This window comes from Oreochromis aureus, linkage group 4, assembly GCF_013358895.1.
Source record: "Oreochromis aureus strain Israel breed Guangdong linkage group 4, ZZ_aureus, whole genome shotgun sequence".
NCBI lineage: Eukaryota > Metazoa > Chordata > Actinopteri > Cichliformes > Cichlidae > Oreochromis > Oreochromis aureus.
In genome coordinates this window covers 11559100-11572037 of record NC_052945.1, presented here as the reverse complement: position 1 = coordinate 11572037, position 12938 = coordinate 11559100, and the positions used below count along the sequence as shown (strand labels likewise).

The following is a 12938-nucleotide window of genomic DNA, read 5'->3' as shown; positions in this document are numbered from 1 at the left end:
TGTAGATACTCATGCCCATAACACCCTGCGTGTTGTAAGATAAAATGCAGCAGTCTTCAAATAATAGACGTATTATAGGAGAAGTAGAGGTTTGATAATGTTAAATTATTGTGAATTGAAACTCGAGAGAGCTTTAAATACTCCAGTGTGTAATCGAAACTATTATTATCTTGCAAACACGCTGATTAATTAATGATTCTTGAGTTGGTAATTATTATGTTTTCCACAAATAATATGTCAAATATTTGTATTATATATTTATAAAATATTCAACATCATATTATCAATATATAGAACTCCTTCACTCTGAATAACTCTCTAATGTAGTCTCTTAAACTGGACAGTTAACTGTTATTAACTGCCTAATAAAAACCCTCAATTCAGTAAATATGCTGATCTAAGCAACAGGATCCTGACAGCAGCCGACTTAAAACCTTTAACAAGAGTTTCAAGTAGAAACCAAAGCTGTTGAAAAATAGCAGCAAACAACCATTCAGTCATTTTGAAATTTACTCATCTGGTTTACTTTTGGTCATAGGGCGCCATGTAATGAGTGCGGTTTTTCTCACAATGTGGAGTCCAGTAATACTGGTGAAATGTGAAACTCTTGAAAAGTGAAAGCGTGGGGGTAGGGGCTGAAGTGGATCTGAATTTTCATCAGGGGTTAGCACTGTTTTGATTTTTATTGTAGAAAATATCTGTGACTCATCTCTGATGCATGGATGAAAAGACTCAATAATGCCTTCTGAATGCAGATGGGGTTTTTTTTTTTGAGCTGGATAAGGAATGAGATTTCTGGAAAGATTTAAATCAGCATGAATGGATGCTGGCTGGTATGCTAATAAGGTGGCAATGTTTCTTAACGAACATAATTTGATGAGTTTAATGAGCGTTCAGCTGCCAGGTCACAACGAATCAAGACACTTAAATATCTGATTATAAGTTCTTAAATCGTTATGATTGTAACAACAGGAGACTTGATTTAATTATTGAATTAGTGATGACACATTAGCAGATTTCAGCAAATTCGGGGGATTTTAGAGGGTGCCTCCTGACCAGCCAGTTACTGCACCATAAGCAGTCTTCTCGCATCTCTGTCTAACTGATTATTCCTGTGTCCTGCCCTTTTTTTCCCCCTTTTCCATCTATGCCATTGCATTACTCTCACCCCAGCACTGTGAAGCTCCAGTGACCAAATGCCCTTTTGTTGCCCATGTGGCTTGGCTCCAGCACTTTCCCTTCAGAGCGCTTGCCTCTTGTGCATTGTACTGTAAATGTCAGCATTAAAATGTAAGGAGTCATGAGCGTGCCTCTATCTCTCTTCTTATCTGGTGTTTGCCTGAGAACACAAAGGGCAAGCTGAGGCAAGCGGAGATGGCAAGCCTGCTTTGGACATGTCATTTGAGATGTGTCAGTTACGGGCACGCTGCCCTAAAAGCTTTGCCCCAGCCTGAGAGTGCTTCGTAATAAAAAGGCCTAATGTGCTCGATAGATCCGCTGATGATTCAACAGCAGCAATAAGAGTACAGCTGTGATTACATGGTCAGCCTATAAAAGTAGCAGCCTTTCCCAATTTGCAAGTCCTCACTCCTCTTCCCTTCAACTGGCCTGACTGCCGCCCCCACAGTGGTAGCAATCAGCCAGGTGCTAAATGCCTGGGTGAGGCACAGCTCATGGGTGGGTGTGTGTGTGTGTGTGGAGGGGGGAATTGCACGTGGAAATAAGCATCTGTGCTTGCTTGGGAGAGGAGGAAGCGGGGGCAGGAAATAACTGTCATTCTCCACTAAGGCTGAGAGTACAGACTGAAGAGAGAAAGGCTGACGGACTCACACAGGTTAATCATTAACTCGCTGAACTGAAGAAAATTAAGAAAAAGGATTGTTGGGGGGGTTGGAGTATATCGTTTCTTTTTTACAGTAGTTTAAATGGATGAGTGTTGCTTCATCCCTTCAGAGAGGTCTGATTAACAGCAGTGCACAGTGTGATGGGGAGAAAGCAGAGCTGACACCAACCAGACTGTTGGGAAAACGCTGATATGGCAGCAGGCTGCCCCTGCCAGGGGCTTCCTCGTGATGACTGTTAATGAATAATCGATAGCAAGCGACGTTCAATGGAGGGAGTGTATGTAAATCTCCTCTACGCTCTCATATGGACTTATAGGTTTAATTAAACTAATCGCTGTATTGACTTAGGGCTCCGTAGCCCTTTGAAGCCTGCTGTAGTAATGACATGAAACCAGACTTCCCCTTTCGTTGCAGAAATGTATGCAGTGAAGAGACTAAATGAAGTGCTGCTGCAGCACAGTCCAATTTTCGTGGTTCTCTCTGCACACAAGGACTCTTTGTAAGAAAAGGCTGTAATTTAATAAGCAACTAGAGAGATGCATTAATACCTGTGCATAAGACTTCTCAGCGTAAATACAATGCAGCTTGATGGTATAGGGTTAGTGAGCATGCAGGAAATTAGCTTTATTTTCCAAGTCACTGACTGACTACATCTCTCAGTCATGCAAACCAAACCGCATAGTTAACACATATCTATAACCATAGGCGTGCGTCACAGAGCCCCAGTCGTTCACAGGGGGAAACATTCAGGTAGCTATATGAGAAACAGCAGCTTTAATCACGACAGAGATGGTTTGCTATCGCCATTAGAAGGAGTGACTCTGTTGGCACAAATCCCCCCTTCCCCCTGAAACCTCTGATCATCATGTCATTGTCTGCAGCAATACACTCCAGGGACTCAGCTTTCACATAATGAAACCAAGAGAGCTGCCCATAGCCCGGCTTATAATCACCCTGCGTATATGTGTGCGTGTCCGTGTGTGTATGTGCGTGCATCTAGTTTGCCTTTTTATAGTGTTGATTGAAAACAAAAGAGTTTCAGCATTAACGCTCATCTGTGTGTGCGCTTAAGCGTATCATCGGGGTGTGTTTTTGCCAGTATGTGTTCGCGCGCGCGTGTGTAACAACCACGGGTGTGCATGAGTCACTTTGAGAGGTTTCACCAGCTATTATTGAGCTGGGACTTGGTATTTAAAAGGAGATAGAATAATTGTCTCTTCATCAGCTCTCCAGAGATTACAACAGTAACTGTCAAGTGAATTTGAATTCTTGACATTTTCCCAAAGTCTGGCATTGAAAGGCACTGTTCAAACAGGCTGTATGCAAGGCCTTTTCATAAGTGACTTTCCAAGATGAGCTCCACCATCCATCCCGAGTGCATCACAAACAAACGGTAGTTGCTCTCTCCACCAGGAAGAGAAGTGAGGGAAAAGACAGATTCAGAGGGAAAAGTAAACCAGTGAACGCAGAAGGCAAGAGGCGAGAAGGAAACGGCTCGACGAGGCATCTTATCTTCGGCGTGTTCTTCGCAGTGCTCAGGCTTTAAGCCGCCTGCTGAAAGGTGGAACACTGAATTCATGCAGCAGGTTTTGCTTGGGTTCTTTTTGCTTTGTTTTTTTCTCCTCAAGCTGCTGTTGCAGAAAAAGGCTGAAGGAAAAACAGATACTATTCACAAGTCATCTCATTTATGCTCTCATTCGGTATGTGTGCAGTGTATATTTAAATTGTGACACAGAGTTTGAATAGCTTTCTTCTTTTTGTCTTCTCACTGCTGACACACACAAAAACACACACACACGCACAAACACACACACACAAATGTAGGTTTGTATACATTTGCACACAGACTTCCACAATTTGAAATATCTGTATCCCAAACAGGGACAAAAGGTTAGGCCTGCAACCAAAAACAGGAAGCGTTTGGATTACATTTTCCACTTAGACAAGCAGAAATTAAGAATTGTATTTAGCAAACAATCAGCAGTATGAAAGCCTCTAAAACATCAACTGTATTAATTATTCTTTTTACTGCGGAAGCAGAACAACCTGCAGCACAGACATAAAAAATTAACAGCGTTTCTGTTGCACGAATATGTGAACTGTTCCCAAATATATACATATATATATATATGTATATATATATCCCCACAAAATGCAATGTTTATCACAGTTGCCTTAAATTACCATATCGGTAATTGTTCCTATAATGGTTAATTCACCAGGATGTGCAAGCTTTTTCCAGTTAAAATTGTGATTTTTAATGCTTAAATATAATTATTGTTGTCATCCATGAAATTTCAAATTTGCAAAAAAGCAGAAAAAATCTATTTTTTTTAATTAAGATGCTAAATTACAGTTAATTAATTGCATTCTTGAACAGAAATTAAATGTCATTTTTTACTTAATTTTAGTGGTTAAATGTTATGCTTCATTAATTTCTCAGTGAAGTCCAGTGTGCGGCCTCAAATTTGGGTATAAAAAAGTTAATTTGGTAACTTACTGAAAGTTACCTTTAGTTTTTGACAGACTTTTAAAATATTTTTTCTTTTTTTATGATAGTTGATCTAAAAAACTAATTCCAAAAAAATATAAAGTCATTCCATTATTCACTGGTGGGAAACGTTCATGGTAGTTGTTAATCTTCCAGGAGTGGAGTTCACACCAAATTCCCTCCAAGGTTACACGACACAGAGAAGATGCAAAAACACCTGAGACCTACATCTCAGACTCTACAGTCAAATTTCGACAGCATCCTAAACGTTAAAGTTAATGACAGTTCACTTTGAAAAAGACAGAAACAAGTATGACTCGTTTGGAAGGATCCAGGAGAAAGCCTGTTTTCTGTAAAAAGAACAGAAGAACACAACTTAAATTTGCAAAGCTGCATCTCAACACACCCAAACCCTTCTGGAGCAACGTCATTTGGACAGAGGAGACCAAAGTGGAGATGTTTTGCCACAATGCACAGCACCATGTTTGGAGAAAGCCAAACACGTCAGCATAAACACCACGTACCAACTGTCAGCACGGTGGTGGAGGGGTGATGATCTGAGTTTGTTTTGCAGCCACACGACCTCGGCACCTTGCATCAAATCGACCATAAACTCCTCTGTGTACCAAAGCATTCTGGAATTCCAGGTGAGGTCATCTGTCGAGCTAAAGTTTAACGGAAACTAGATCGTGAAGGGGGACAGTGAGCTCGTGCATGGCAGCAAATCAACCACAAAAATGAAAAAAAAAAGTTAAGGTGATGCAATAGTCGAGTCAACGTCCAGACATTAACCATGCTAAGAAAGCTGTGGAGAGACCTTAAGAGAGCTCTGCACCAACTAATGCCCACAAACCTCAATGATATGGCCCAACATTGCGAAAGATGAGTTGCAAAAAAATTCTTCCACAACGACGTGAGTGACTCATAAAGTCATACAGAAAATGATTACTTTATGTTGTTCCTGGGGTGCACTTTTTTCACACGGCTACAAGTTATTCACACAGTTTGATTTTTTTAACTTCAGTAACTATGTCATCATGGAGTATTACACAGCGCTGGTCCATGTAAAACAATAAACACTGTGGTTATTACCAAGACATTTTGGTACAGTATCTAAATAAATTGCACACACTCTTTCTCTATTCAAAGGAAATTGCTAAATTTCCAGCAGCGTTGTTTCCAAATGCCATTTTGGTAATTTCAGGGTTAATCAGTTAGTCACAAAGCTATTAATCAATGCCTCCTGGTATGAAAGTAACAAATAACACCTCAGGAACAGTGCTGACAGCTAACCTGACACCTGCAGTGCTTCAGTGGCTCCAACTTAGTTTTAATAAACACTACAGAGACTTGTTTCATCATTTTTAGTGGCGTGTTAAAAAAAAAACCCAACAACAACAAAAAAAGAGCTGCACTCTTCACAACGTAAGTGTTACAAAAAATTCAGCTTGGGGCTGTCTACTATTACTATCTACAATGCCATCACTGAATTAGATGTGGTTGACCTATGCACCTTGTCTGAAAGCTATTTCATGCTCTAATTGTCGCTCATAGAGAATATTATGCTAGCACCGTGTCTGTTCACATCTAAAGGCCACAGAAAGTGCTGCTGGTGAAGGTTGTTGATGTCAAAATACAAAATGTTTTGGGCGCAAACCTTGCACGCTCTTTTAGTAGATCGTGTAAACATTTACACAGGGGTATGAGTCAACCCATTTTCCCCTGACTTTTTTTCCCTCTCTCTCTCTTGCTCTCTTTTCTCCTCCTCTCTTTTTTGGGCTGTTTGTATCTCCTCTTCAAATCCTCATTACACAGGCTCTGCGTGTTTCTCTATTCTCTCGCCTGTGGTCTGTTACTCGTACTGATCAGCCTTCCTGTTGCTGCAGAGGAAGTGTGAGCAGAGAGATAAGGATAGTGAGAGCACATGCTTTCATCAAGGAGGTGGGAGGGGGAGAAAAACTTAGATTAGAGGGCAAAAGGCTGGCTAATTAGGAAATTAGCAGAGGCTGTTACGAGCCTCTCCGTGTCTGTTGCGGCAGGGATGTCTTAAGAGTTGTGAACGTGACAGCAACAGCAACGTGGAGACCAGGAAGGGACGGAGGTCCGGTCTGGGTCAGCCTGTATGGGAATCAGAGATGATGTGGTGAAACATCAGAAGAGCTCTCTGTGAGGCTGTCAGGGGTGAGGAACACACAAACCCGCTCAAGCAAGGATTAAAAAGACCCGAATTAATCCAGGGAACAAACTGAGGATGCAAGAAGGGGGAACTGGATTTAAGGTATCCAGGGCATGAGGATCGCATAACAGGATACGCATGTTGATGAAATTTGACTCCTCCAGTGTGAGACGTGTGAAAGAGCAGGACTAAAGGGAGGATCAGGCCTTGTTATTAGACCTCGCTCTGGATTGAGGACAGTTTGCAGCACATACGTCAGGTGCTTTGTTTTTTTCTGCCTGAGTACTCACTGAAAAGTGGATGAGGGGGACTGCGTGGGAGGGAGACAGCCACAGAGAGCAAGACAGCCAGTTGTAAGTGGAGGCTGGGGGAGTTTTCCTTCGCCTGTCAGCTCCAGCAGGGCCAGCAATGAGTCAGAAGAAGCTGACACGACAGCTGACATTGTGGGAGAGTAGTGAGGGTCCACCTCCGGTGCCCCCGCTCACCTCACCCGTGTCGCCAGGGGATCAGTCTCGGGGACACGGAGGAGGCTCTGCTCTGTTTCGGCGCTTGAAACTGAACCGCAGTATTCAGGAGCGCAGACGCTCATCTCACTGCGTTTACAGGTACAGTTGTGCACCAAGACACTCTCATCTTTTAATGTCCTGGTCGTGACTGAGCAATCTTTGTTCATTAAAAAAAAAGAAAGAAAGAAAAAGAGAAAAAATATGCAGAAGTTATGTGTAACAGTTATGCCTTAGTTCAGGTGCGGCGTGAGCATTTCAGCGTTTGTCCAATACGACTGTAATGCAACTCACTAAAGTGGATTTCAGAGCAAATTATTCCATGCACACACTGTTATACCATTAGTCAGATGGATTAGATTTGGAGAAGTGCTGAATTCAGAATGTTGAAGTCTCATAATTACTCTGAAAGTCTGCAGAAAAAAAAATAAAAAATAAAAACAGGGATTAGCGCATGCAGCTTGCAGAGAGTCCCCATGGCAGACATTTCTTATGTCTTCTTCATTACTGAGGAAACGTGTTTAATGATAATTTGATCTGCTGCCATATCCTCAAAGCCTTCTGGGGCAAGGAGTGCCTCCTAATTGGCCAATTTATAAGTAAATTCCAAAAATATCACACTTCATGCTTAATTTTAGAAATTGAACTGAAGGGCGTTCACAACTGTGTTGACAACAAAAGTTTGGGAAGTTTAGGAGACGTGGAGAGGTGCTGAGGAGATAAAAGTGATCCTATATCAAAAATAGATGCTGCCTCTGCTGCTGCTGTTGCTGCAGTGCAGTGCGCCTACATATCTGTCCTTGTCATCCCAACATTTAAACGCAGGTAAATATATATGAGGAATCCTTGTTGCTGTTTAGGTGTAGCAAACATAAACCCAGCAGTATACCTTTCACACATTCCATCAGATAAATTGGTGTCTGTCTGCACTGCTGCCTGAGCACTGTCCATCTTTTTCTTGTTACATAACGACAAACTCTGAAACCCTGTTGAATCAATACTGACTTCAGTTCTGTGTTGCAAAATCTAATCTTGCTTTCATCTCAAAAAAAAAATGCCAGAGGAATTTTGCTGACGTTTGCTGGAGACTAAAGGTTTGTGACTGAAGATGGTTGGGGGGAAAAGAGGGGAGTGTAACTTGAGCAGCATGTTGTTGTGAGCCCTTGGGTTAAGCTCATCTGGGTTACGCTCTGAAATTTCAGGAGAAGGGAATTAATTGTTGATTTGCAGAGCTGTAAAAGGCAATAACGAAGTTATTATCGCCACAATTTATTTGGCACTATAGTAAAAGATGGCAAAAGCTGTAGTTTATCCAATGGGCACCTCGAAGCTGCCTCCTAGAGCGAGAAAATCCCCACAGAGTCCCGTGTTGAAATGTCAAACATCTTTACTGCCTGGCACGAAATGGGTTTGCTCTCTGTAGCAAGTACCAACCTATAAATAAAACCTATAATGTCAATACACAAACAGGCTTTAAAGATCTCAACCTAGAGGCCTAGTGTAATAGCATCATTGTAAAATTCAGGAAAGAAATGTATGCTGAGCTATTTTATTAATAATATTTGCTTTTAAAGGTTGACTTTTAAAACCGTGAATGGTCTCGCCCCGATTTAGTTAATCATATGATTTAAAATTCAGCAGCGAGGAAATGTAAAACATTTGGTCAGTCGTCTTTCACAGTTAAAGGTCCTCAAATTTGGAACATTCTGCCCCTGGAAATAAAGACATTGACTGCTTTGAAAATTTTAATGCATAAGCTAAAACTATGGCTTAAACAAAAGAACTTGTGTTTTTGATGAAATGGGTCTCCTGTAATTCTTAGCTCTTGCTCTTAAAAGTTTGCAGTTGCCATTGTTTGTGCTATCTGTTTGATTCTATATTTGTATTGATATGCTGTGTCTTAAAAGCTTGAGGACAATTATTATTAGCTGTGGCTGGAAGTCCTATGTACATCACACCTGATGCATTTTATTTGAACGCTGGGGAGGATTTTTTTCATATATATTAATCACTGTTTAAACTTGACAAGCTGATGGAAACACAGCAGGAGGTATCTAGCAGCCGAGCACATGACTTTTCCACTGCTAATTTGAACCGGCCCTCTTCAACAGGTTTGTGTTTTGGTGCCTTTTGGAGTGTTTTTAATGGAATTATCTGTCATACATTATGGCTTGCTCTACCATCCAAGATATCTGTGCTCGTGCTTTTAGTCAGCAAAATCCAATATTTTATGTGTTAGCTCTAATTAGCAGCAGTGTCTGAGCTGTGCACCCATGCAGTGTCAGAGTGGAGCTTTTTAGCATTAGCTAAAGAGTTAGCAATCCACCCTTTTGTCCACATACAGTATGGGAACTTCAGGTTGTAAAAATTCCTACATTGTGGCAAAACGCTAACAAAGAGCCATCAAAACTGGACTTCACAAAACGATAGGTGAAGTTGTGGCCCATGTGTCCATTTTTTTCAAACCCATTTAAAAAGTATTTAGGATTTTTTCCTGGCTTTCACTCTTCTTCTTCCCGGCACATTTCTACTTATTGCAACATATTATCAGATCAGTGGATATAGGTCATTCCTTTGTTAGGATAGAGTATTGCCTCACCCGCATTTGCTCATGTGCGTCCTCATGTGTGTTGCACAACAATCAAGAAAAGGGGGACAGAAAAAGTCATAGAAAAACTTCTTCCCAGCATTGCTACATGTCTAAAGTCCACAGGGGAACTTCAGTATGAGTGTCCTTAATCGACCAGTAGTTTGTTTTAACCTCAGATCTGTAACAAAATCAACATTCTCAATCAGTCATGCCTCCAGATAGAGAGAAAGCTTTGGTCCGGAGAGAATGTGCGGTTGATGTGGCTCGTTTTCCTCACTTAAACACAATGCTCTCTGAGAAATGACATGTCAGTAAAGTGTAATTCTCGGAGAAACCCTGTGGCAGCCTGCCAATCCAGCTGAACCACAGAGTTACAGCTGCATGCATTCATGCCGCAAAGTGTCACATCGCTTTCTTCAACATTCACTCCAACAAAAAAAAGAGAGAAACACTGCAAGAGGCTGAGCTGCATCATCACTCGTGTCTGGGCATTCAGGGTTATCTCGATAATGTTTATCGACACTGTGAAAAAAGTAAGGTAGCAACAGAAACCTGCAAAAATGGACCTCATCTAAAACCCTTGTACTCTCTCTTTCCTCTCTCACTCCGCAGCTTTGATTCAGAGAATGGTCCCTCGCCAGGCCGCAGTCCCATGGATTCGCAGGCGAGTCCTGGGTTGGTGCTCCACCCCTCTTTTCCCCAGAGCCAGCGCAGGGAATCCTTCCTGTACCGCTCAGACTCAGACTACGACACGTCCCCCAAAACCATGTCACGCAACTCCTCCATCAACAGTGAGGGGTAAGCACGAAGCCATCACTTGGATCCATGATGTTGAGGACAGGATGGAAACATGTTTTTTCAAACCCACAGTGTCCACTCACGCACATCACAGTAACTACATGTCTGTGAAGGTTCTCAGTCATCCAGGTCATCGTAGTCATTACACATTATCCCAATCAACACAGCAATGGGAATGGAATTGTAATTATGCATGCATTATGCTAATGAAATCATGATGAATCCTCATAATATTGACTGTTGTGCTCTGTTTCCTGGTCTGTTTTTCAGTAAGCTTAAAAAACCTCAAACCTTTCATGTGTTTCAGGGATTTTTTTCCCCGTTTAGATCCACACAGGTCTTTGTAAACATCCAGCTCACAGATACAGCCTCTCATATAAACACAAACACAGAGCACCGCAGCAGCCACAACCACTCATATTCTTCTCATTCTCTGCTTTTTGTTTTCACCTTTGGTCCTGCAGGCATACCGAAGACATGATCGTCACCCCTTTTGCTCAGGTACGTATTCCCTGTGCACCTCATCTGACATGTTTAATTGCTGTAAATGGCTCGAAAAGGCGGCTAATTAGTGCAGTGAACTTGTCCTCCTCCCCCCCAAACTCCTTGCTTCCTCCCTTCCTCTTTCCTCCTCCCTCCTCCTTCTTTCCCTCCCACGCTGTCCATCCATCCCCCAGGTGTTGGCCAGCCTACGAACTGTAAGAAGCAACTTCACCATCCTCGCCAATGTCACAACACCCACTAACAAGTCAGTATCATGCTGTCAAACACCCCTTCCCCCCCACTTAACTTGTCACGACTGCCTGCTTCGTTCGCAGTGTGTGTATGCAAATGTCTCGGTTTCCTTGATCCCATGGGGAAACACTTTAGTCATCATGATTAACCAGTTTATGATGACCAGACAATGCTCAAGGAATATATAATGTGCATTATTTGGCATATTTCCAACAAGCTTTAGCTGAAGACTGAGTGCAGAGAGCTCAGTGCCTCAGGTGTATGTCCCTGACTCTGTGCCCAGACGATGGAGACGGTCAATAACACTAAAATTATTCTCCCTTGTAATGCAGTAGACAGAAGGAGCTCGAGCTGGCAGGCTTTGAGTTCCACGTCAATATGATATATAAAGCAATGCGCCACTGAATTATCAGCATCTATAATTACACGGCGGTGTACCCTCGCTGTACGATTACAAAAACCACAAAAGGCTTTTGAGAAGAAAGCCGAACTCAGGCTTTGTCTTTAGTCATTTTTAGACGCTTTCATTTTTGAAGTGAAACAAGAGACTTTGTATGCACTATTAAAACACGCACCTTGCCGTGTTATTCAGTACCAGATGAAATGTTAATATTCACTCCTCCGCTTGTCTAGTGTTTGTGGGCATAAATACGAAAAACATCAATACAAATTCTTTTATCTCCTGTGTGAGCCCTTAAAAACCACATATTGCCATGTTGCATGAGTGTTGAACCCCAGCAGGGGGCAGCAGAGGGCAGTTCTCAGACTGATGTAATGCTGTCTTTGTCCACAGGAGGTCACCAGTGACAAGCCAACCCACTGTTCCCCAAGCTACACTCTCTGGTATGTTGTTAGCTAATTAAAACTCTCAGTCCAGAGAGTTTCCTTTAAGGACACGCCAAGGCTCCCACTCTCCCCTAATGACCGCAGAACATCACATAATATTATGTGGCTATTACTGAGGAAATGTTTAATCAACTGCACTGCGCAGACTTTAGGAAATTGGGTGGATCTTAATTATAAGGCTTAAGCTATTATGGCTATATGGGTTAATAAAATGTCGAATTTAATCACTTCTTGCATGCAGATGTACAAAGTGCATGTAAGAATAGCTTCATTTGAACTGAAACCTTTAGTTTTTATAGGATTCATTGAGAAAATGTGGAGCCAGGAGCTTGCAAGACCGCCATTGCCTTTTTTTTTTTAATTTATGATACAGACGTGAGTTGTGAAATAGATATGAAAAATAAGTGTTCAACAGATACTATTTTTACAGTTTTTATTTCATTAATAAAACTGGTATTTTCTCTTTTTGTATTAAACAGCTCAATCCTGATTTAAAATGTCAGAATGATACATGACATTATCAGCACATTGATTCACTAGAATATTTTCTACTAATCTCAGCTTTTTATGTTAATTATGATTCAGTACTGTGCAGTGCATGTCATCTTTGAGCCAAGGTGGAAGCCAGAAAGTGCGATCACTAGAATGTGACCCAGATCTCCATAAATGGAACATAATCTTAGCTCATCAGTGCCTTTATGTGACTTTTTTTGCTCTTTTTTTGTTGTTGCTCTTTTCACACTTCCTGCCAATTTATACTTTGTCTGTGTGTGGTGTGTGTGCCCCTGCCAGAAGAGACATACCAGCAGATGGCTCGGGAAACTCTGGAGGAGCTGGACTGGTGTCTGGACCAGCTGGAAACCATTCAGACCCACCGCTCAGTCAGCGAGATGGCCTCCAATAAGGTGGGCACCTGTTCGCACACAAATATGTTCAGCTTCACCTTCACTGTTCG

At 41.8% G+C, this 12938-nt stretch overlaps 1 protein-coding gene and 1 long non-coding RNA gene across 4 annotated transcripts in view; one reads left to right on the top strand and one right to left on the bottom strand.

The window, feature by feature from the left end:
* LOC120439958 overlaps nt 1–12938 on the bottom strand; it is a 32185-nt gene that overhangs the window by 3363 nt on the left and 15884 nt on the right. The window contains exon 3 of one of the 2 annotated variants that reach the window (XR_005612873.1): nt 12787–12896. The exons of the other annotated variant lie outside the window; for it this stretch is intronic. This is a non-coding gene — a long non-coding RNA (uncharacterized LOC120439958). The remainder of the gene's footprint in view (nt 1–12786; nt 12897–12938) is intronic. 2 annotated transcript variants of the gene reach the window in all.
* Nucleotides 1–12938, top strand: part of pde4a (phosphodiesterase 4A, cAMP-specific) — a 48791-nt gene that overhangs the window by 21188 nt on the left and 14665 nt on the right. Inside the window, exons 1-6 of one of the 2 annotated variants that reach the window (XM_031741280.2) lie at nt 6280–7116; nt 10217–10402; nt 10867–10903; nt 11080–11150; nt 11931–11980; nt 12776–12888. In XM_031741280.2, coding sequence (XP_031597140.1) covers nt 6920–7116; nt 10217–10402; nt 10867–10903; nt 11080–11150; nt 11931–11980; nt 12776–12888 — 654 coding nt within the window. In that variant the 5' untranslated portion in view covers nt 6280–6919. Of the gene's footprint in view, nt 1–6279; nt 7117–10216; nt 10403–10866; nt 10904–11079; nt 11151–11930; nt 11981–12775; nt 12889–12938 lie in introns of those variants that run through there. The other variant, XM_039611438.1, reaches the window with a different exon arrangement.